At 41.6% G+C, this 25371-nt stretch overlaps 1 protein-coding gene across 1 annotated transcript; it reads right to left on the reverse strand.

The window, feature by feature from the left end:
* Window positions 1-21907: 21907 nt before the first annotated feature.
* PHLDA1 (pleckstrin homology like domain family A member 1) lies at window positions 21908-24452 on the reverse strand. The gene is made up of 2 exons (XM_073000359.2): window positions 23386-24452; window positions 21908-22268 (listed from the first exon to the last, which is right to left on the reverse strand). Exon 1 carries the CDS (start codon window positions 23931-23933, stop codon window positions 23403-23405), a length of 531 nt encoding a protein of 176 aa, XP_072856460.2. The 5' UTR covers window positions 23934-24452; the 3' UTR covers window positions 21908-22268; window positions 23386-23402.
* Window positions 24453-25371: the final 919 nt, after the last annotated feature.

The following is a 25371-nucleotide window of genomic DNA, read 5'->3' on the forward strand; positions in this document are numbered from 1 at the left end:
AGGTACAAGACATGGGCTTTATACCGTGCCTTGTTTTTTTTTTCCTGCAACAGGTTTCATATTTGGAACATACTTCTTGGAGACTCCTGGCTTACTACTTTCAATGTTTAAATCCCATATTTGAATCAAAGCACCACATTTTTATTAGTAATGAACGTAACCTTTGCAATGACTATCTGCTGAAATTTAGGCCTCATGCACTACACTGTCATACTATTTGTTTGTTTGTTTGTTTGTTTATTGCCATGAACTATTCTGTCAATGTAAACTACACTCCTAAGTAAGCATAATTTGAAAGAAAGAAAGTTCTATTGAAATAGAACTTGTTGAAAGAAAGTTCTATTGAAATCAACTGATGCGGCCCAACTGCAATCAGGATTTACTTAACAGGAAGAAACTCTTCTTGAATTCTTCTATATTCTTTATGTGCAAGACCAGTCCATCATGTTCTGCTGCCTGAAAGGAAAGGATAGTATCCCCTTCCATTCCATGCAAACAAGGTGGCTAGACTGGCTGATGAATATTGCTTCTCCATGGACCAACAGCCAGGCATACATTCTAAAGCTTGGGGAAGCAGGCTGACCCTATCTCACAGGATATGAGGCAGCAGTTAAATTGTCAGCCCAGGCTGAATAAACCATGCAAGTCCACATTCCCTGCCATGTCACTGCCATGATCTACCTGTGTTGTGAGAATAAAAGAGGGCTATGTACAGAGAGGGTTTTTCTGGGGAATAGAACTGGAAGCACAAAATTATGTGCACTCTCACAAATCAGGACAAGGACAGACAGACAGACAGGAAAACCATTACAAATAATTTTTAGGGAATACTGTATTAGCATGAGATGCTTTACAGTTCTTCATAAATTGGCTGAAATCCTATTGCTTAACACAGTAAGTCACAACTAGAGTAGGCCCATTAAATCAATGAATATTGTGGAGGAGCTGACTCATCAAATCCATGCTGATTCAATGGGCCTACTCTAGTTGTGACTTACTATGATAAGCAACAGGATTTCACCTATTAAGCAAGATGTTCCTCTCTCCTCGGCCCTTTATTATATGTTAATAGTGCTTTTCAGCATTTATCTCTAAGGAATTAATAATCTTGCAATTATTTTCTCTGCAACTAAGGTTACAATACAATACAATTGTATATAATAAAATGAATTGCAGAGGGAAGTAGAAAAATCAATAAAATGGTCATTAAATTGGAATACAGAGATGTAAAGTATAAAAAAAATTCTTGCTCTAGCTCATTGGTGTGCATGTGTGTTGCTGTTGTAGGCCTGCATAAGCAATCTGTACTCATGGGACCAAATTCTGGACACTGGCTTGCCTTGCTAACGGTCCTTCTGAAACCGACAATAGTCTGATGCTTATATAGCAGGTGGGAAGGATTTGGCTAGGCACAAGGAAATCCTTGTATATTGTGCCAGAATTCCTTGGCACTTTCTACAGCCTCAGCTTATTGAATATTCTCAAATTGTAACCTAACAAATAGGTTAATTAGCATGTCTCAGACTGAACAGGCCAGCTGTCCACTTTCAAAAATGTAAGATCCCTTGAGAAACTATCTAAGGCAGCTTAAATTTTCTTTAAGGAGCAAAATACACGTTATCTTTTTATCCATCAAACTGTAGTTTGTTTCAGTATGTTGCTCTTCAGAAGAGTCTTGAGTTTATTGTTTCCAGTTTATCAGTTTAGGATTCTTACCAAGTTTCTCAAAATTCAGATTTTTGTTTTGTTTTGCTTAAAGTCCTCATGTAAACATATGAAAAGCTTCCATATATAGTCTCCTGCTGCATAATGCCCCTCATTTTAAAGAAAATGACTTCTGGTTACACACAGAGCACACACACACATACACACAAACACACACCACATGCACACCTGCTATAATTCAAGCAACGCAAATATCTCCTTTTTTCTCTATTTTTCTTTTCTTTTTCTTTTGCAAAAATACGTCTTGCAACACTTTGCTCTGGTATTCCTGTGGAAAGGATGCAAGCTACATCCACAATGTGGTTTATGTCCCACTGGGACCCTCACTGTGGTGCCTATATTAATATATGTATTTATTTGTTACAGTGATACCCCACTTGTGATCCTGTTCATCCCCACTTCACCTTCACAACAACACTGTGATGTGCTTAGGTCCACAATTGCACTGTGGAGATTTGAAGCTAGGTCAAATGTACAAGCTAAGTAAGGATTTGAGTGCAGGGAACACTTTATTTTTTTTAACTTTATTATATTTTATTCTTATTATTCTATTTTCTCTATATGTTGATTTTATATAAAGGAAAGCCTTCTCTGTTTCACGAAACATCCTACCTAAATCTGGAAAAAAATTCTTTTTCTAACATCTCAAGGGATTTTTCTCCTCTTCCTCCCACCCTTGAGGTTCAGACCTTGGCTTTCTAAGTACTGTGTGAGGTAAGATACTTTTCTTCTAGACTGTTTATTTTCCTTTCTGGGAAATGAGTGCTTTGGGACTGTCCTATACAAGATGCCATATTCTCAATTAGATGTGGAACATCCTCAAAATACTGTAAATGCCTTTTTATCTTGCCACAAGTTTTCCATAGCTCTGGAAAATGCACATTAGTTTGCTTTGGTTTGGTGACAAGCCAATGGCAGGTAAATAATGAGCTTAATTTGCATGTTGATTACACAGGCAGGGAGGCTTTGAAGGCATGCATCTCTAGTAGGATATAATTTTGTTGTTGCTGGTGGTGGTTCTGGGTACCATCAAGTCACTTCCAGCTTATGGCAATCTAATGAATTAGTGACCCTCCAAAAGGTCTTGTCATTAACAGTGCTGCTCAGGTCCTGCAAACTCAAGGCTGTGGTTCCTTTACTGAGTCAATCTGTCTCATAGCCACCCTTCCTCTTCTCCTGCTGCTTTTAACTTCTCCCAGCACGATTGCTTTTTCCACTGACTCTTTTCATTATGCAGTATGTCTAAAGGGATAACAGTTCATCACTTTCTCAGTTGGCACCTTGTACAGTTAGGCCCTGATTGGCCACTGTGGAACAGAATGCTGGATTAGAGAAAACATTGATATGATCCAGGAAAGGCTTTTGTAATGTACTGCAGGTGGAGTTTTGCACCGCAAACCACCTCTTGGAACATACTTCTTGGAAACCCGTGGCTAACCCCAATGTGTAAATCTCATATTTGAACCAAAGCACCACATTTGTATTAGTTTACAATAGTAAAATAGAGGAAACCCAGCCTTACTCTACAGTACATTCTCCCATTCATGCTGCTTCATGCAATGTGCCAGCTAGTCACACTAGGCCACATTACAACTTTGCCCCCCCAAGTCATGTTCTAGTGCACAGCCCTGAATTCTTGTATAGTTTTGTCTAAAAGGGTCTTGAGCTCATAAGCCGCCCCTTAACTCTCAAAAGCAAAAAATTCTTGGCTTTCCGGCAATGCCTCTCCCACTGCACTGTTTTCATAGTCCTTCCTTTCACCTCCGAAATCCTAGACACTGCATTTTAATGACTCGACAGCTGTCTCTGCCAGCAGGTCTTCATATATGAGGCAAAACTTGCAAAGATCGACCCAACAGGTGTCCTAGCAATCCATTTCATTTCATTTCGGCTTCCTCTGCATTGCAAGAAAATGGCATGTTGCAGAGCCAGGGAAAACCAATCAAGGAAAGAAGGAAACCTTCCAGAGGTACAAGACATGGGCTATGTACCGTGCCTTGTTTTTTTTTCCTGCAACAGGTTTCATATTTGGAACATACTTCTTGGAGACTCCTGGCTTACTACTTTTCAATGTTTAAATCCCATGTTTGAATCAAAGCACCACATTTTTATTAGTAATGAACGTAACCTTTGCAGAACACATTTGAGATACAAAGTAGTGCATTGTAAACATTGATTTTTATGAGCCTCTAATGGCTTTTTTAGAAAAATGGTTCGGTTGTTACATTTTATGCTGCTTTGTTTTATTGTATTTTCAGTCAATGTAAGTTGCTTCAAACACTCTCAGGCTGGGAAGCTTAATACATGTTTTGTAAATAGACAGGCAGGAAGCTTGCTTTCACCATTGGAATAATCCTATGAATAAGTTATAAGGATTTTAATTTTACAAGTGAGAAATGGAGACAAAATAACTCATCCCGGAACATTTTCCCTCTTTCAGTCATCATCCTCTGCCACACATATATATACAGACTGTCTGTCCAAGGGTTGTTAAAACCCTATTTTCTCCAGACCACCTCTTAGCCCTCTATCTCATGCTTCCACCAACACCCGTTTGCTCTTATTTTCTGTTTTATTTGTTTCTTCTTCTCTTTTCTTTTGGTACTACATCCTTTCTGTGGAGAAAGAAAATCTTGTGAAATTTTCTTTCCTAGCAGAGAATACTGGAGACATTTGTTCTAGTATATTAAATAAATACAATGCACCACAACATGTAAGCATATAAGTGGACTACATGCATTCCAAAAAAAAGCATCCATCCAGCACCCACCATTTAAAAAGGGAAATCATCCCTTAGCGACCTCATACAAAAGTAAAATAAAACAAACAAAAATATTATACCATGTTTAGGACAGAGTTATTTCAGAGGGAGTTTACATGGATCACATTCCACTTCCTGAGATGCTTATGCTGAAAGAAATCTATTAGTCTTAAAAATGGCACGATACTTTTGTTTTTATTCAGTTTTTGCATGATTACAAAAAAGCAAGGTCATTGACCATATGCATCACTACCAATACCTGCATGGTTATATCTGCAGATGCAGATCTGGGAGGCAGGGCTGGTCACTCATGTTTGTGACTCCTTAAGGGAGGTATTTTGTCAGCTCCACTTTTCTTTTCAATCTGCTCAGATTTGAAGCTGTAAAAGCTATTGCTTTTTCAGTCTCAATCTAAATTATGTAAACATAAATGGTTTTGGGTAGACTTTGGCTTGTTGGGTGTTTTTTGTTCTTCCACTAGAAGTCCCAGATCCATCAACCAGAGCCAGGTACAAAAGGCATAGACTTAAAATTAGAGAACAGAGTGCCTCTGAGCACATCCTCATTTTCAGTTCCATGGCTAAACCAAGCTCACTAACTAGTCAGTTTCATACAAAAGCAGCCAAATTTAATATCGAAAGAGTTGCTGCTACAGTTAATCATTTGGAAGTCAAATACTTACTAGCTGCCCAGAGCATTTTGATCTAAGCTTAGAAAAGTAACTTTCTGGCATAACCAAAGGCCACATTGGCTGAATAATTCTGGAAGTTTAAGTTTAAGGAATAACTCGTCCAAGTTCTGTATTCATCACAGAATCATGTGTGTTGTTAAGGCAGGTAGAAAAACAAACAGCTGGTTTAATTTTGGTCTAGACCTTTATTTCTATCATTCCTGATGGCTGTCATTATGGAGGGATGATGGAAGAACTTGTAGAATCATATGTGTAATAGTGCTTGTGTCATTTCCTGAAAATTATTTTCCTGAGTTCTGTACCTATGTCTTCAAGTCAATTCATTGACGGGCCCGCCGCCTCCACTCTCTTGCATAATAGCCTACAGTGCAAGATGTCTAGAGGATTAAAAGCCATCTTTGTTTATGCTGTCTAGGCCTTATGGCTGTGACTTGCCTTCAAAAAGATAGCTGTTATGAACTGCTTCTTGGTGACTCACTCTGTAAACCATCCTCTGGAGATGGAGGAAGAAATTATTCATAACTCCTCACCTTTGCCCCCACTCTCCAAAAGCAAACCAAAAGCACATATGGGAGGATAAAACATTTGCTGCTAGTATACAGATCATATAGTTAGAAAAACAAAACAGGTAACAAATTATAAAGGTAAACATAAAGTCTTACATATGTTTTGTTAATGTAATCAGTCTGATTTTATAAAACTAACTGCAATAGAAAGCACAGCTTTTTATAAATATTTATCTTGAAGGAAGGCAAGGTGAGTCATACAGAGGAAAAGAAATGGATGACATTGGAAGAAGTTCTATGAAACAGATTCATATCATTTCTGTTGGCCAGATTCCTTTCATGTTAAACAAAGTTCAAAAGGAAGCCCATTTAGGAGCAAATCAAAAACATGCTTTTATGAATGAAAACTCTTCCAATAACTCTTTCCACACTGCCACCAGTATAAGTGGCATATATTTTTTGTACCACTAGAAAATAGCAATGAATACACGCCTCTGGAAGGAAGGAAGGAAGGAAGGAAGGAAGGAAGGAAGGAAGGAAGGAAGGAAGGAAGGAAGGAAGGAAGGAAGGAAGGAAGGAAGGAAGGAAGGAAGGAAGGAAGGAAGGAAGGAAGGAAGGAAGGAAGGAAGGAAGGAAGGAAGGAAGACCGGGTTACAGATTATCCTTTACTGTCCACACTTTAGGTGAGGTGACACCAATGCTTACCAGATTATCTGCCATAGGAAAGAACTGGCAAAGGGACAAGGAGCAAAAAGAGAACGGATTATTAATCACACCATAGTTAAGATTGCCGGATTTGTACTTGAGGCAACCAGGATGAAGTTCCCACAGAGCCATAAATCCTTCTAGATCAGTGGTTCCCAAACTTCAGTAACCCACATGTTCTTGCACTGCTACTCCGAAACCCTGGCCAGCACAGCCGGTGATAAAAACCTTCTGGAAGCTGCAATCTAAGAATATCTGGGTTACCCAAGGCTGGGAACCACTGCTTCTAGATTATTCCCTCTCCACCTGATTTATGTTGCAAAATTGTTCTTATTGTGAGGCATGTGCCACCTTGGGCTCACTGGAGGAAAAATGGGTCATAGGTTTTAAAAAGACATACATTATGTTTCTGTAGCTTTGACCTATTCTCAGCCTAATGATACATTTTCTGAGGGCTGGACTTTACAAGACACCACCATTTCTGAATGAGATGGTGATAAAATTTTACCCCTCTGGAGATGCATTCCATCAACGCTGCTGTGGCCGCAAAATCAGTTTTCAAATGAGGCCTGTTGTTTAGCTCCTGATGACTAGTCACCAAAATAATATCAGTCTCATCCTTGTGGTAGCATAAACAAGCATCCTTGACTTGTCAAAGAAGCCCCACTTCTAATTGCAAAGCTGTAGATTATGTCCCTCATGCTTCTTTCTTGCTCATCCTACGGCCCTACGGCCCCATCTTCCTATTATGCTGCCATTACAAACAAGAGCCAGAGCTCCCTCACCAGGTATCTAGGTGAACCAGTGCGATTGCGAATACGCCACAAAAGGCAAGAAGTTTAGCAGTCATTCTGACAATTATCATGTGTGCCTTTGCTGCCTCCAATATGCTTTATGTGTGACTGACAGCTTCCGAGTCCGCAGCTAATTATGCAATGGGGGCAGGGGAAGGCTTTAGATGTAAATAGTGTGTCCTTTGAGGGCCTTAAAATCCTGGATTCTGTGAACAGTGACAACTGTGTATTAGACAAGGATAAGTGTGTTGAAGGATTCACTAGCGGAATTAATGATCAGCCCTGGTGATTAGCTGATGCATTTAGGTTAGAAGCTGGAACTCCACCAATGAATAAAGGGGTTATAATCAGTTTGATTTCTGCTAGGCTTTTACACCCAAAGGTCTGCAAATAGATTTGATTTGATTATAGGGATTGCTGAAATCCCCAAATCTCAGTTTCCCTTGTATCTGTAGTTTAACACAGTACGGGTGGATTTTTAAGGGTCCCCATTAAAACTGCAATTGAAAATACATCATTAAACAGGCAGGAATGTCCCAGGCAGCTAACAGCCAAGCTATGCTATTCAATTTCATTTCCGAGATTCATCCTCTGATCTATTACTGAAGAAGGAATGGCAAAGTAAAACTACTAGCTCTGCGTCAAAGCCCAATATTTGCAGATCCAGTATGCAGTAGTGAATAGACAGGCCATGTTTTCTCTTTAAGTCTTTAATGGTTTCTTGCTTTGTTTCATTTTATTTTGCTTTTCAGACAAGTACGTATTGTATTCCTTAAGCAGTTTGCTCACATGGATGAAAAAAAAACCTTGAACCAATTTCAAAATACATAATAATAAAAGGCATACAAGGGAACGGGTGTAGAGGGGAAAAACAAAAGGATGAACTGGAAATGGACAATTATTTATAAAAGCCAAAATAAAAGGGTGAACTGTAAGTGGGCATTTATTTGCAATTCTGCATTGGCTTAGAACAGAAGAGTGTGCATACACACAGGGCATGTATCAGAACTATAACATTGATTTTTTAAAAAGAAAATAAGCTGAACAGAATTTTTAATTCATTCTGCAAATAAATATCCCAACAAGTTATTTTCTTTTAAAAATTTTACAATTGTCTATATTCTCAAGCAAGAATACATTATGTACTGCTAAGTTTATAAATCATTATATTTCTGAGCAACTAAGTTACCTCTCTTTTTTCTCTGTGGCTTCCCAGAGAAGAATCAAACATATTCTGGAGCATAATGAGTCCAAAAGGTTGCTAAGCATAAATCTCAGGACCAAACGTTTAACAACAACCAGAGTAAGCCTAAGACATTTCACTGTCTGTATGTAGATGGATGCTTTGTAGAGCTCTGCTGCACACACACACCCCACTGTCCTTGTGCTGCCACTGTGACAAATTGTGCACAAGATGAGAGGCTACCAGGACTCCCTGGAGGCCAAAGGGTTTGCTGGCCATGGAAAGCCCACCAAGCACAAATGCTTGCCCCCTTCAGCTGCAGTCCAATCTCAGCCCATATTACATGTTTTTGTTTAGGTCTCTGATGTACTGTAGCTTCCGGTTTCAAATTCAGGGTCACTATTTTGACATTAACTCATTTTGACTTGAATACAGGCAACTATAAAATCAGTTAAAGCATTTAAGATGTGAAAATGTTCCTTTAAACAGAAAGCTGGATTAGATTCAGGTAAAATACTTTTTTTAAAAAGAAGAGGGGTAAAAATGGCAGAATCAATAATTTCGGTATAGATGACACCATATTACTGGCAGAAAATAGCCAAACATTGAGGCAACTACTGAGGAAGGTTAAAGAAGAGAGTGCCAAAATTGGACTAAAGATGAGCCCAAAGACACGATTATAGAAGTATTACATAACTTCTATGTGGACAATGAAGAAATCAACATTTCTAAATATTTTCTATACCTTATTTCAGTCAACAAGCCAAGTGGAGACTGCAGCCAAGAAATCAAAAGACTGAGACTAGGAAAGGCAGGAACTAGAAGAGATATTTCAAGTGTAAAGATATGTGGATGGAGATTGAGGCAAAGATCACTCACACTATGGTATTTCTAAATTTTATTATTGTGTAGAGATGTGAAAGCTGGACAATAAATATGCTGCAGGGGAGATCTGTTCATTTGAAATTTAGTGTTGGAGGAGAGGTTTACAGATGCCATTGATCATCAAAACATATATAAGAGAGTTCACATCAAGCCTGAACTCTCACTGGAACCTAAAATAACTGGTACAGCTATAGTATTTTGGATGTATTGTGAGAACAAGAACACAGGAATTACTAGAAAAGACAATAATGCTACAAAAAGCTGAAGTTGATAGGAAAAGTTGAAAATCAAATGTGAGATGGATTAACCCAGTAATGGAAGACATAGCTTTTAGTTTGCAAGACGTGAACAGGGCTGTCAAGGACAGAACTTTTTGAAGATCATTAATTCATAAGGTTGCCATAGGTTGAAAGCACCCAAATGGTGCATAACAACATAACACCAGCATTTCTTGGATGAATGAAGAAATACCAAAGGCAATAAATAAAGACTAAGCAATTATATAAAATATGTAATATGCAAAAAGCTAGAATATTCATATTTATTTATTTATTTATTTATTTATTTATTTATTTATTTATTTATTTATTTAATTTATATCCCGCCTATCTGGTCGGTTAAGACCACTCTATATATATGGAGAAATGAAAAGTACAGATTGTTCTAGCATATCATTCATGGTCAAAAAAAGGAAAGGAAAGGAAAAGCAATATAGGTATGAAATATATTGTAACATAATTGTTTATTACTAGATCCAAAGTCACATGGTGCCAGCCTCTGGGAGGAAAGGAACAAGAAAAAGGAAAGAAAAGAAGGACAAGAACAAGGAGACGGAGAAACATTTTAACATTTGCCTCATGAACCGTAGCCTTAAATTGTGTGGAATCTTTAGCTTCATGTGGTGAGATATGTTGAATAGCAGTAACAGAACATTAGCTACTAAAGTAATGGACGTGGAGTGACATTCGGAATAAATTAAAGGTTACTCTTGTGGAAATGGAAAACAACGTTACAGCTGCATGAGGACTTGTCAGGAGGTAGAAAACAAGAGAAGAAGCTGGTTCAGGGAGGACATATTTTGTCAGGTATGCAATTGCGCAAAATGAACCAAATGAGTAAAATGAGCATAAGATAGGCCTGTGCCTGGCTCCCTTGCGTTGCATATGTAAACATGGTACTGTATAAGGTATAGGTAACTAATGCAAAACCTCCCCTCCCCACTTCTCCCAATTTCATCAGGTTAAAAAAAGAGACATATATACAGTATTGGTTGCAGATGTTGGTGCAGTAGTTACGTGGGCTCAGCAAATGTAAGTGAGATAGATTCAGGATTATAAGCCCCCAAAACTGCCTGATCATGTGTTTAGAATGCATAGGAACCTTCTGTGTGATGGGCCACAAAGAAAACAAATGCAATCTGATTAATTCGATATTTATTTATTTCTAGGACTTTTTAGGACAAAAAGCTACACCAGAGCAATGGAAAGCTCATACCAAGTTTCATATTCAATATCAGATTGAATTCCACTGAAATCAGTGATGGAATCTTGCTCCAGTCTTCTTCAACCTGGTGCCTTGCACATATGCTGGATTACAACTACCTTCTTTCTAAAAGCATGGAAAGTATGCTGACTGGGGATGATGGGAGTCATATCCAGTGTGTCTTAAGGGTACCACAAAGCCAATCAAGCAGAACAAATGTAAAACAGTGGGAGTAAAGATATCAATAGCAAATCCAGTGTTTTCCTGGGTCTGCTAGATCACTTTCTCTAATGCTTGGTCAAAGCCCCTCTAGATAATAATAGCCTGAACTCTTGACATTATTTACAGTGAACACATCACTCTGATCACAGGGAAACTGCTCCAAAGTATGTGTTTTTAGGAGTGCAGCCAAAAATTTCAACTTGTGTTAATTGCAGCTGAGTGAGAGGGATGCAAAGGTCCTGTAAGCTCCAGTCCTGGGAGATTTTTTTTTCTGCATTAGAACATGAGTTCATGCTGAAATACATTTGACCTATTTGCTCTGAAAGTGCCCTAGAATCATGGATTATTCAGGTTCTCTTTTCCTCCATCCACCTGCAAAATGTACATGTATAGCAATAAGCACATTTGTTAAGGGAATGTTTTTTCTGACACTTAGATTCACTGCCACAGAAAATTTCTGTATTCCAGATTTTATTCTATATCCCAGGAACTGCCAGCTGTGAGTTCAGCTTTCTGTATTACAGAAACAGCTAAGCCACGTTGTCATACAAAGTTTGCAAGTGGCAAAAAAAAGATAGTGTTGTTATTGTGAATGTAGGTATATAGATACACACAGGCATACACCCTAAAGGGAGAGATTTATTTACATGCAGGGCAGAGTTTACAATGTGAATAGTTAGTAGCAAAGAAATATTAGGCTTCTTTGCTTAAAGTGTTTGTACAAACGCCTGCTTTACTACCATCTAAATATCTTAGTACCACTTTTCCAGTGACTATATGCATCATGAAATACACTGTAACAGACCACTCAGTTAGGACTATTTCTGTAAATTAAGTAAGCAGTACACAGAGACTACAGTAAAACTCTCTTGAAAACTTTCCTGCATAAACACGTGATTAAAGTGAAGTTAGGACGGCACCTGCAGTATAAAAGGAAGAGGTCTTGAGAAAGCCATGGGCAAATTATTGTTCTCTTGAAAACTAGCTTGCTTCTGGGTCCCCTTTATTTATAGTTGCTGGAGAGAGGAGTGCTGAGAGAGAATGAGATGGGTGTGTGAAGAGAAATAAAGAAGACAGCTACAACTTCAAGGAGACTACAGTATATCTTAATGAATATCATTGAGAAAACAATGTTTGCAGCCGTGAAAGAGAATAACCAGGTCCCCCCCCTCATTATCCTAATCACCTCCAAGAACTGAGAAACAAATATTTTTGAAAGTCATAAAGTGTAATTGTCACTGAAAAGTGTGTTTCCCCCCCCTCACAGAAACGACATGCAGCAAGGTTTGGATTATTAATTTTGGGGTCTTAACCCTACTTACTAATGGAATTACTATCTTTTAGGAGTACAGAACACAAAATTCAAGTTCACCTCTCTGCTGATTTCCCATCCCCAAGGATAATGGCAGTAAGGCTCATTGAACCTGGTCCTTTTATGGCAATGACCTAAAGAGAATTGTATTAATTCAGTTTTCAAGATCATACCTATATCAGTGTTTCTCACATTCATTAGACTCAGTGTGCTGCTTCTCAGTTTAACTGAACCTTCCTCACAATCCAATAATAACTGCTACAACTCCCACTGTTAAGTGTGCCAAGAGCCTTGCATGACATCATTGTGGTGTTCAAGAACATGGGGCATGAGGGAGCATCTTTATCACATTCTAAATCAGGGTTAAGCAGCCTTTAGGAGAAGGAGGGCTGCATTGGTGGCTGAGGAATCATTGGGGGCTGCACAAGCTGCTGGGGTTTGCAGTAGTTAGGGCAGGCAGGGCCAAAATAGACAGCACTACACATATGTGCTCCTTTCCCCCTCATTCGCTCATACCCAGTACTGGCTCAGGACATTTTTCTGTCCAAGACAAAAGGACAAGATAGTACTCACCCCCCCCTTACATTTATTCCACAAAAGAGAAACCAATTAGATTGGCAGACGAAGTATGGTTCAGCCTTGGCAAAGAGGCAGTGCTTAATTTTACCTGGTGGAGCAAGCTAGCTCAATTGTCCTTCTCATTCCCTTGAACGAGAAGACTATATCCTAAGTCTTCATCCAGTCCCATTCACAGGCCCCAAGCTGGGGTGGGGATGGGGGATTATTTCATCATTCCTGAATGTCCAAAAAGAGTGAGATGTTCTAATAGTGCCCCTCCTGCTGATCACAACCATGTGGGAGGGAAAGATGTTAACATCTCTTGAATGGCCAGCATCTTGGTTTTTAGGCATTGGATGCACCTTTTCCACCTCCACAGTCGCCTCAAAATTGGGGTCACCAGGGCTGGGTCAATACGAGGCTGGTTGTGTCTCCCATAGGCTATGGGACTTCTTGGCCAAATGAAACAAGAGGTTTGTAGGTTCTCTTCAAGTAGATCCACTTGTGGCTACTCCAGGGCTTCAATCCTTCTTTGTCTTCCCCTGCCTCTGGCCCAATTGTCCATTGCCACTAGTTTCTTCCATCCCCAATCTCCTGCTCTCCTTTTTGCTCATTCCCTTCCCTTTTTATATCTTTGTGGCCTCCCCCCTTTTCAAATTCTTCTGACTACTGCATCCTCTCTGCTCCACCCTAACCTGAACTCCTGGAGCCTCAATGATTCTGGAAGGCTCCTTGTCCCAGGGACTTTCAGGGTAGGTTCCCTCCCAGATCTTCTGGTCATCCACCCCCCATAGGTGATCCTGGAGCGGATGTGTCAGTGCAGCTGCCTGTTGCATTGTCATCCACCAAAGGTAAGGTGGCTCTAGAGATCACACCCATGGTTTGACTGATGTGGAAGGCATGGGGGATGTATGAAAATGTGATGCCCTTAAAGGGTTCCCTCTGTGACGTAAAGAGATGTTTTAGGCATCTACAGCATGTGGTTAGAAGCTTTGATCACTGTCTTCTGAGATGATCAAGATGTCACAAGTGAAGGTCAAGTGTTAGTTGGCAACTAACACAACTAACATATGTCAGACCATCCCAGGCAAAAATATATGCAATATAAACAAGTAATAAAAACTCAATATGTTTTAAAATAACTTCCAATATCATTCTAATCCACATGCTCATTGTTCCATAATTATTATGGCTTAAATCTAATAGCTTGTCCCAGTTAGATCTACTGAATCAACTGCTGAATAGTAAGCCTTACACTCAAGCAAGTCCACTTTATTTCACTAGTTCTGCTCCACTTGGGACTCCCAATTAGATTTAGGCCTATATCATTACAATATAATCCACGTCTTTTGTTTCTGCAGAGAAACCAGTTTAAATGTTCACAGGAATATGCCATTTAAATGTATTTTGATGGTGATAAGACTTTCAAACAATTGTTTCAGTTTTGTGAGTAATTTCACAAGAAAAAGAGCAAAGTACACAGTTATTTTAAATGAAAACATATGTCTTACCACTCTTCTGGCGTTTCTTAAAGGTCATTGTGTACTCAAGGGACTTTTTACATTCCTTAACTGCAAGTGAACAACTTCTTGTTTGCTTTTCGCTTCCTATCACAGTTCTGCGCCACATCTAACAAGAGCTTTTTAGGGAACCACGTTAAATATGATAAATGACCTTGGGTAGCAAGAAAGGAGTGGTTATCACATTAGCCTAAGGTAGCATCTGTACAACTGCTTCTCAGATGGTTTGCTGATGAATACAGATGGAAATGGTGAATGTTCCTCCTATACACATCCTATGATTCTTTGCGTTTAAAAGATAGATAGAGAATCAGCATGAAATGTACATAGCAGTTATTTTTTGGCTGTGAGTTGCAATCCAAAAAAGTAACTTCTTCAAGATCAGCTGTGCTTGACTTAGGTAAATAGGGGGCTCAGTCCTGCAACATTGACCACATGAATTGTACTATTTAGGCACTTTTTTTAAAAAAAAAAGTATGTGTTGGCTTTCCCCAGATTTTTCAGAAATTTTCCTATGCTATCCAACATGCCTGCCTGCCTTTCTTCTTCTTTCTTTGTTAAAAGTACAGGCCGTCATCTTTATGCGCAAAATCAGCCATGGCTTACAATAAAACCAGCCTTTAAGAAGGGGCTCAGTTTAGTGATAGTGCACATGTTTAGCATGCAAAAAGACCCAAGTCCAGTCTCTTGACATCTCCAGGTAAGGCTGCAAAAGATGCTTCCTGAAATCCTAGAGGAAGGTTGCTGATCAGTGCTGCTGAGACTGCCTTGTAAGCAATACTGAGCTAGATGGAGTCATGATCTGAGTTAATGTAAGGCAGCTTCATATACTATCTCTGTTAATTTTTAAAAGCATTATTACATTTTCAGTTCTCATTACCATGCTCCGTGGATTAAATCTGCCCCCTAAATGCTGCTTCTTCCTGAAAAGAAGAAGGTGGGCCATTCTTTGATTTTTTTCAAACAAGCTGACCTAGAACTAATAGCTAGTGCCAGTTAGAGTAGACCCATCAAATCAATGGGATTTACACAAGTGTTGATTTATCTTTAAGTAATTGATACTGTACAATGCCCTGTTCTGAGAGTATCAAACAGTGGTTTCTTTTTATTATTAAAAAAACTGCAGTAATAAATACCAAGCCTTTACAGCTGCTATATTCCTATAGGCATTGTTCCATCCTGACCTCGGTACACTTGGGAGAACATTTGTATGCAGGAGACTGCACTCCTGTACACCTTTTCCTGAGAACAAGTCCTACTGAACTACAGAGATTTCCCTATAAATCAGTGCCAGTGTTTTTAGCACCAGGACTGGCCCTAAACAGAATCAGGAGGTTGTCTCAGGTGGCACCCTGCTAGGAGTGGGGAGCTGTGCCCTCCCACACCAAGAGGGTCCCTGCCACTGGGCTCATCATCACCCAGTGCCCCATCCCGGCCAGCATGTGGCTCGTCTTTAGTGCTACCGCCTCCATCCTCACTCATGGGGCTGTTTCACCTCGTGCCGCCTGTCCTGTCCTGCCTTCCCTCCTTCCCATGGCCGTGACTTCTTCAGCAGCTCCCTCTTGCCACTCTCTCATGGATGCTGCTTCTTTTTCTCTCTCTTGTTGTTAAAGAGGAATCCCTGTTCTTTGGAACTCTGCCTCCTCCTTCTTCTCTGTCTGTGTTTCTGTGAGTGCTAATGCTCAGTCGGGCCAGGCTGGCCTTTTTGAAAAGAACAGAACAGAGAGGGGACAGCAGCAGCAGCAGGACGACGACACACAGGAGGTTGGAACGATGGGGCCAGTGGCAACATTTCTCTTGCCTCAGGCAGCAGAACCACATGGGCTGCTGCCGCCAGCCCCTGACACATCTGCAGAAGTCTGGCCCCTCGCTCTAGTTTGCTCATCTCTCATTTGCACTAAATGAAACAATTTGGTCACCTCTATCAGGGTTATTCGATAGGCAGTGGAATATATGAATAGAGACAATATTTCCTCATGGAAAAAGTGGTCATGTGTTTGTGAGACAGCAGCAGCTGCTGACTGTTATCAGGGCATACAAATGGCATTGTTGAATGCATTGGGGGCTGGTATAGGAACAAGAGAGGTGGGGAGGAGATCAAAGTTGCCATGCAATCTTCCAGTAGTCCGAGATCTAGTCCTCCCGTTGGCTGTGGCTGCTTGCTATGTGACTAAGCAATTCCTTTGGCATTCAATGTCCGTGGGTAACCTGGAGGTCAAAATGTCTGGATACCCAGTTGAACACATGCCAGACGCTACAGTGCAGAAGATCTCCATGCAAACAGACGCGGCCTTGTTTCCGAACATACCATATTTACAGCCAGGGCTTGCCTTTCTTGTCTTACGGGAAACTTGTCAATCCAGCCTACTTGTGATGTGACATCTCCTTGAAATAATATACTGTTCACACAATGAGGCATGTTTTCTAGCAGGATATGTGAGTGAATCTCCAGATGTTTACACTGCAATTCCCAGCAGCCCTTCTTATCAAGTCTGCCTGCCAGTATTCAACAGCATCAGGAGGCCCCCAAGTTCCCCATCCCAGAATTACAGAATCATCTTGAATACTTGTTTGGGTTTTTTTCCCATAAGGATCAGTCAGGCTTTCTGGCTTCTGGGAACTGTAGTCCAGCAACATCTGAAGAGCTACTCATTTCCATACTCCTGCTTTAATGCATTGATCCTGTTACAATCCAACCTCAGATCAAGAACCACTGAACTCAGTTAGCCTTACTTTTGAGTAGATGTGCATAGGCTGATTAGAAGGGGAAGCAAGGAACTTCCCCCAGCATGGTGGACTTTGGAGTAATGTGACTGCATGCACGGCTCTTTCCCTACAGCAAGGGTGGAATGAGGGGCACCTTTGGTCCTCTGGAAAGAGGAAGTGCCAACCTAAGTACAAGCCTTAAGACTGACCAGAATGGGGGAACATAACAGTCCTTCAGATTATATTGGTCTGCAGTTCCCACCAGCCCCAGCAACCTAACATCTGGAATATATCATCTTGGAAATACTGCACAGCTGTTGTACTTCAAAGTGGCACTGATTTGTTTTAGTTGAAAGGGCTGCTTCCACTTAAAATTGATATTTTCTCTTCCTCTCTTATTATACATGGTCTTAATGACTACTGTTACAAAGACATATAACGACAATTCAGAAATATGGCTTTCAAACAGCTCTGAAAGTAGTTCCTGAAATGCATTTGGCAGAATGACTGCAGTGCTGGCTATAAAAATGTTGTGTTCCTATTCTGTTTCTTCGGAAATCCAGAATGTAAACAGGATAGAAATCTCACTTTAGGCTGTACTTTTGACTCACATTGAAACCACTTAGGCTGCAGTCCCCTTAACTGTTTGACTCAAATAATAAAAAAGCCCTGTGAAAGTCAACAGCTGCTCTGGCCAATTCACACAGCTTTCTGGATGTAAACTGATGAGGTGAGTGATGTTAGTACTGATAGTAAATCACAAATTCCTGGTTGGCCACAAATGCAGACCTCAGTGTTGTTCATAATAAATTTGTAAGATTATTTTCATGGTACTTTCATGCACTTTTTATTTATGAACAGTGCCTAGACATACATTATGTATGTTTATAATTACTAGATAAGAAGATAAGCAACTTATCAGCAGCATGAAAACCTTCGTATACTAAGCTCTCTTTTGATACATGAAAAACAGAGTGCACAGTCCACCCCAATATAGTACAATCATGTATCTACCTAGAAATGGCAACGGGATTGCTATTGAGATTTTATTCTGGAGTAAATGGAAATGCAGGAGCTGGTAGCAAATCACAGCTAGTTAAAAAGGGGACTTGGTGTCACATGGCCAGGTTCAAGACTGGCACATTGTTAATTAACCGCAATTTGCTGCCACTACTCATATGATTCCACTTACTTTTGAGTAAAATCCCAATAAAATTCTGGTTAAAAAGGCTTATTCTCAACAGACTATACAGGTGAAGAACGGCATGTAAGCATAATATCACCGATGCAATAAATGTGGATGTTTCTTTGAAAAGCCTTCTTGAAAAGATTCTCTGTAATGATTAATATTCCTGTACCTGGCTCTTCTCCTAGAAAGCAGTCATAGAAAACGATCTTTCTTTGATGTGAATGAGATTTACTGCAGTCTATTAAGCAGTTTCATGTCCAGGAAAATGCCTTCATTGGGCCTCAAAGACTTCATATTTTCACCCTGTATCATCAAAATATTTCAATAGATACATCTTTATTTTGAAATGGAATGCATATTGAAAAATAAATCACATTTCTCTGAAATCATTTGAATCATATTTACACATATTTGATAACACTTGTTTCAGCTCACAATATACCAGAAAACATTTGGTACATCACTGCAACTAAATTACAGAAACTGGTATTTGCAAATCATGAACCTTAATTTAACAAAACAAAAACAGGGAAGGGGGAAGAAAAGGTGGATGAGAGAATGAGGTTACTTCAAGAGTGTACAGTGGTGCCCCACTATATGCTTTCCCCGCATGACATTGAAATTGCTTCACGATGACATTTTGCGATCGCATTTTTGCGGGGAAATCTGCTTGATGTCGATTAGGAGCCTGCTTCGTGAACCGTTTGTTCGCTTAACGATTTTTCCAGCTCCGCAAAATAGCTTCCCTCCGCAAAATGGCTTCCCTCCGCAAAATGGCTGCTTCTAGAGGGAAGCTTCGCATTACAGTGACTTTGAACAGCTGATTGGCGGTTCTCTATGGGCAATCTTTGCTGGACAATGAGCTATTTCCCTATTGGAACGCATTGACCAGTTTTCACTGCATTCCAATAGGGTTTTGTCTTCCATTTTTTCTGGGGGGGGAAAATATTTTTTCATTTGCAGTGTTGACAAGCAAATGCCACTCTGAATACACAGACCTCATTGATATCGGAAGCTAAGCAGGGTTGGATCTAGTTAGAACTTAGACAAGAGACCCACCAGGAAGTAACAAGGATCTTCAGAGAGGGCTAGGAAAGATTCCAGTCTGAAACACCTAACAGCTACTGATATCAAGAGTTGACATTGCTGGGCTACATGGACCAATGGTCTCACTCAACATAAGACAGCTTCCTATGTTTTAGTGAGAGACATATATGAAACAGAAGACCTCTTATTTTTCACCATTCACTCATCCATTCATTTCCACCACCAGTGTAAAGCCACTTTTTACCAACATGGGAGGCTACTGGAAAATGAGTCACTGCATATGGCTCTACCTGTACATGTCTCTATATTGTGGTGAGCATCACACAGGGGAGAAAACAACAACAAAGACACATATGCAAGAACCATATGTTATTTAACAATTTCCTTGCTAAATTATGGCCTTTTCCTTATGTCACTGGCTCATTTACATGGCACCAGCCCAGCACAGAGATAGGTCATGCTAACTATGAACCTTGCAACTTTTTGGTTAATGAATAATTTCATACTAGGCTTAATTAAGATGGGACTCCATTCCTCATAAGCTATCATTACTTAATTTCCATTGTGCCATCCTCTGCCTTACTTTATTTAAATCTATGTTGTTTCACATTCTGAAATGGTTACATTGCTTATAAACCCCACATGGGATTTAAAGCCAGAACTAAGGCAATTATGTACTTGGAGGCAAAGGTACTAATTTTTATGAGACCTACAGGACACTGATATGGGACAGTGCAAAAAGAAAGCCCTGGGAAGTACTCCCAATAAGTAAGGGATAGGATTGTAATGTTACTTCCCAATAAACATGGCTTAGGATTGGAGCCTCATGTGCAATTTTATACGTGTTCACCCATATATCAAATGTATATAGCACTGTAGTGCAGATGTATAATTCTGCTGGTCTTGAACAGTATAGGCCCGGCCTCATGTTTCCTAGACAGACATTTCTCTGCATCAGAGACCTAGCAACATCCTAAGTCAGTCTCCTCCAATGTGGTACCCAGCATATATTTAGGACTATAATAACACTTTAAAACAGTCACTGAGGATGAACACAGTTATAGTACAAAACATCTGGAGGATATCAGACTCCAGATAGCTGATTTAAGTGATTATGGTAGAAAATTATTTTACATCTTACAGGTGGTATGAAATGAAGCAAACTTAATGAACACTAGATAAAGAAAAATAAATAATGGTACCCTGCTTCAATATACATATAGTACCAATACCAAAAGTATAAAATAAGGATAAGAAATCTTGCCCTTTAGGGAGATGTGGCTGAAAATTACAAACTATTAAGACACTTATTCCTTGTGGTGAGAAAATAATCCCCAAATTTTCCTAAATTTTGTTCTCAGGCGACTAGAATGAGATATTTTATTCATGGGCCTTTACCATAGTCAAGTATGCCCATGTAAGCTCCTAACATCTCTGTGGACATCATTGTCTGAATCCACCAAACCTAATATGAAATGAGATCAAAGTTTTCCCATCATCTTGTACAAAATAAAGGTGGTATGTGGTATGATTAAATTTCCACTATTTTGCTTGATGCTGCCTTGTTCAATACAATACTGAGAAGATAGGTTAGTTTGAGCTAGTCCTAAAAGAACTGGTGTGAAATTTCATATTTTGTTATGACCGAAGATTATAATATGTTTGTAAATCTCCCTGTATTCTTTCATCAAGTTAACCATTAAGTAGATCCCTTGCACTAGAATGAATAGATTAACAGTTCTGCTTTTCAAAAGAAGCCTTACTAGAAGCCTTAGCGGTGCCCCACTGATGGTAAACAACACCCATAAAGCAAGAACAGAATGTCTCTTATTAAGCTAACAAAACTCAGCTGTTCCATAATTGAAATTCCCCCATGTTCTTACAGGCTTTATAGTGCTTTGTGGTTTTTTAAAGTAGTTGTTTCTGGAAGAAGTTTCAATTGCAGCAAGGAGCTATGGAAAAACTTGCAGTGAGCCTCATCTATGAAACCCTGTTATAAGAATGATGAGTAAACTATTTGGCTAAACAGTTTTAAGACATTGTGGTTGTGACAACTGTAGTTCAGAATGACAAATAAAACATTACGAAGAGTATCCCACATTTATACAAAGTGCAATAAACAGTTCTTGGCATGGTTCAGCTATCAGAATACTATTGAAAAAGAATGCTATATTAACAGTGTAAATCTGTTCTCCTTCATAGTCAAGTCTGATTTTCTTAGCCTGTTCATAAACCTGAATACATAACTGTGGCATTCCTCAAAATATTTAGTATACATGGAGTATAAAACACAATATGCTTTGTACAAATTATAATAAAATGAAAACAGCTAGACCTTTCAAGAGGCTCTTCTTATGAATTAAAGTGTTGACACAAACACTTTATAAGCACATTGGGAAATATTTCAGACATTCGTTTGGTACATCTTCCACTTGAGATGCAAACTGGTGTAAAAGAATATATGAAAAACTAGTTGAATAGTTTGTATTCTTCTCAAGCCAATGTCCTCTTCCTTCTTCAATTTCTTCCTCTTGATGTTTGGAGGTTACTAATTTATAGGGTTGTGATAAGTTGGGAGCGAATTGATAGCACACTAAGAAAAGTACTATATATGCCAATGCTAGCATGTTCTTCACTTTATTTTTTCTAAATTGCCTACATTCAAAAATATCTTGCAGACAATCTGAATTCCTCCTCCCACTAATAAATAAACATAAACATTAAAATAGACAGAATAAAATGACAACATAGCAAATGTCCTTGGAGCCCCATTAGGTCAAATAATCCTTTCAAAAGTAGTAGTCAAAGGCTGCTATGGAGCTGAAATGCTTTTCCAGAGCAATTATGGGTGGTGTCACTACTGGGATGATTCCAGGTGCTGAACAGATGCTCTTCCTTGTATCTCTGCTCCTGTTGTTTGCCAGATTTGTGATCAACAGAAACAGGGTCCCCTGGCTTCCAGAAGCATCCCTTGAATTCAATCTACAACAACACAGGACAGCAATCTGAATAACATAGCACACTCCACTTTTATGACAGACAAGCCTAATGCAGTACTTGCCCTCTGAAATACAGAAGCAAGAGGGAAAAAGATGAAATCCCTTGCAAATTATCCTTGTAAAGAGGCAGCAACCTTAGGCATCCCTCCTGCACAACTAGGCTTGAGTTCCAGCGAAACACAAAACCACAGTCCATTCACACATCTCTTGTACTACACATACAAGCTGCTATCTTGTCTACATCTTTCCAAAAGGCCATCAGAACTTGTGAACTGGATGGCTGCAAATATGGCTAGCAATATTATGACTTTTCACTGTTGCAACAGTACTGTAACCATGCAAATTGTGGCAAACCACGCACATGTATAGACTTATCGATCTGATGATGTGTCAAAACAATTATTTTCTGGGAAATTGGGCTGGGGTGGGGGGGAATATAGTATGTGTACATGGTCTAAGAGGTCAACTAGCTAAGTCACCTGTGTTTCTAAGACATCCTGAATGACCACTGTGCTCTCCCACTTCAGTCTAGCCACCTGCAAACTACCTGAAAGCATGAGCACATACCAGATGTCATGTTGGAAAATGCCTGAAGAGTTGATAGAAATTGTTAAATCTAGTTACTAGACAAGCAACGTGGGGCCGCACAAGGTTAACAGATGATCCTATTCACACCTGCTTCACCTTACTTTTAACTATACAGGAAAAGGAAAAGTCCCAATCCACCAGTAAACACATAAAACCGGCATCACCATCCTGTGGGACTGTCTCTCTCACTCTCTCACATTCACATGCCGGCGAGCACCGCACTCAGTGCAGACACCTGCAACTTTGACAGGAGACCCCCTCGGCTTTTCCCAACTTCTTCCCTCCCGCCCCCGCCCCCAAACCGGCCTCAGACTCCCTGCAGGAATCAGGCGGCGTGCGAACGCAGAGGCCGAAGCGAAGGGCTGCCTGCGGGCGGAAGGGGGCTGGCTGCGCGCGGGGTCTCCGGGACACTTTGCCCGCTCGCGTGCGCGCCTGCGAGGCCACAGCCACCTCCGGGGAAGAGGCCGGGGGGGCCCCGCGGGCGAGGCGGCGGCGGCGGGGGCGGCGGCTACCTGGACGCGGGGCCCGGCTAGGCGGAGTTGGAGGCGCTGCGGAGGCGGGGCCCGTGCTGCTGGACGAGGTGCTGCTGCTTCTGCCGGGTGGACTTGACGGCCAGGATGGCCTGGCGGTTCTTGTACTGCACCAGCTGGAGCGTGATCTCGGCGTTCCAGCCCTGCTCCTGCGGGCACCGAAAGTCGATCTCCTTGCCCTCGGACATCACCACCGTGAAGTACACGTACTTGCCCTTCCGCTCCACGCAGTCCACCGTCTTCATGGTGGAGAAGGGCAGCTCCTTGATCTTGGCCGACGACGCCACTGGGGGCTCCGCGCTCGGGGAAGAAGACGCCGCCGCCGCCGCCGCCGCGGTGGTGCTGGTGGTCGACGCCTCGACCGACGCCGCCGTCACGGGCTCCTGCTGCTGCTGCTGCTGCTTGGGCGGGACAAGCAGGAGCCCTTCCTCGGTCAGGATGCAGCGCTTCTTCTTCCACAGCTGCAGCAAGCCGTCGCTGCGCTTCTCCAGCACGCCTTCCTTCACCGGCTTGCAGCCGCTCTCCAGCATCCTCCTGACGCCGTCGCGAAGAAAGTTCCAGCCGGGCGGAGGAGGCCAAAGGGCGCGCAAGAGCCCCGCCGAGGGCAGCCTCCAACCCGCAAGGCGGGCGCGCTCCCCCAAGCGCCGCGGGAAGGACTGCTCGCCGCCGCCGCCGCCGGCCAGGAGCCTTGCTAGCTGCGTGGCTGCCCTGCGCGCCGGCCGGGCGGCCCGCTTGCCTCGCTCCCGAGCACCGGCTGTGGAGCCCGGCTTTGCCACCCGCTCGGGGCCCCCGCTCGGGCTTTTGTTTCCAAAGCGGGGGCGCGGGCGGGCGGCGACCGCCTCCGAGGCTGGCCGAGGGAAGCCCCGCGCTCTCCCTTTCGTCTCGCTCGCCCGCCCGCCCGCCTGCCTCAGGGACGGAGGGCGGGAACTCCGCGCATGCCGGCCCTTTTCCCCGCCTCTCGCCACAGGCCTCTTGTGCCTCTCCTTTCGGGCGAGCTCCGCGCCGAGGAACAAAGGGCTTCTCTCCGCGAGCTGGCCGTTTTCTCTCCTCAAAACTCAGCCCGAGTCCGCCGCCGCCGCCTCGCTCCCGGTTGAAGGAAGAGCACTTTTTAAATGACAGCGGCCGGCGCAGGATGGAGACTTGGCGCCCCCTCTGGCCTGTGCTTCCCACAGAGGCTGACTCACGGGAAAGCCAGCCCTCTCAACTTCTGCCAGAAGAAAACGGATGCAATTACGAGAGACGCCTTAACGCAACATGCCTTTGTTGGCTCTTCAGGATGCCACGGGAATCCCTGCCACTCCTCTGCAATGCGATCCGAATTTTTCTTGCTTTAAGGGACGCGGAAAAAAAGCAATACACTCCCCCCACGTGTATGTGAACAGCAAACAGAAACAAACTACTATAGAACTGAAATATCTCTGCTACTATGTGATTCATCTTCAAAACACAGCCTCTCCACACAACACTAAACCATTTTTCCATTTGTGGTACTTCCATAATGCAGGTTTATAGCCTACAGGGGCTAAAAATTGACAGGGTTCTCAATAACCAAAATAAAGCTGAAGTACATACAGTACATGACACGGTTTTCACTAGAGGACTTCTTATTCCATCAGGACTTAGTCCCAGATGAGTGTGACTAGCACGGCAATAAGAGAGGCTGTAGATTATTCTCAGGCCGTGTGGTGCAGCAGTGTTATTGCTGGATTAGGATTCAGGCTTTCCTTTAAACCCTCAGTGAGCTATTGCACTGGATAATCCTGGCAACACCTTCAGGCTGCGTCACCTCACAGGGATGTGAGAAGAAGAAAGAAAGCTAAATATATCTTGAGCTAATAAGAGAATTATAGATGTAATAAATAAAACCAACGTAGGTAGGGCTCGTTAGCCCAGGAAGGCAGCCCACCTAGGAGAAGGAAAACTCCGATCCCAAACCCCCATGCCGTGAGGAGAAGGAGGAGGTGCCAC

This window comes from Pogona vitticeps, chromosome 5 (genome assembly GCF_051106095.1).
Source record: "Pogona vitticeps strain Pit_001003342236 chromosome 5, PviZW2.1, whole genome shotgun sequence".
NCBI classification, from domain to species: Eukaryota; Metazoa; Chordata; class Lepidosauria; order Squamata; family Agamidae; genus Pogona; species Pogona vitticeps.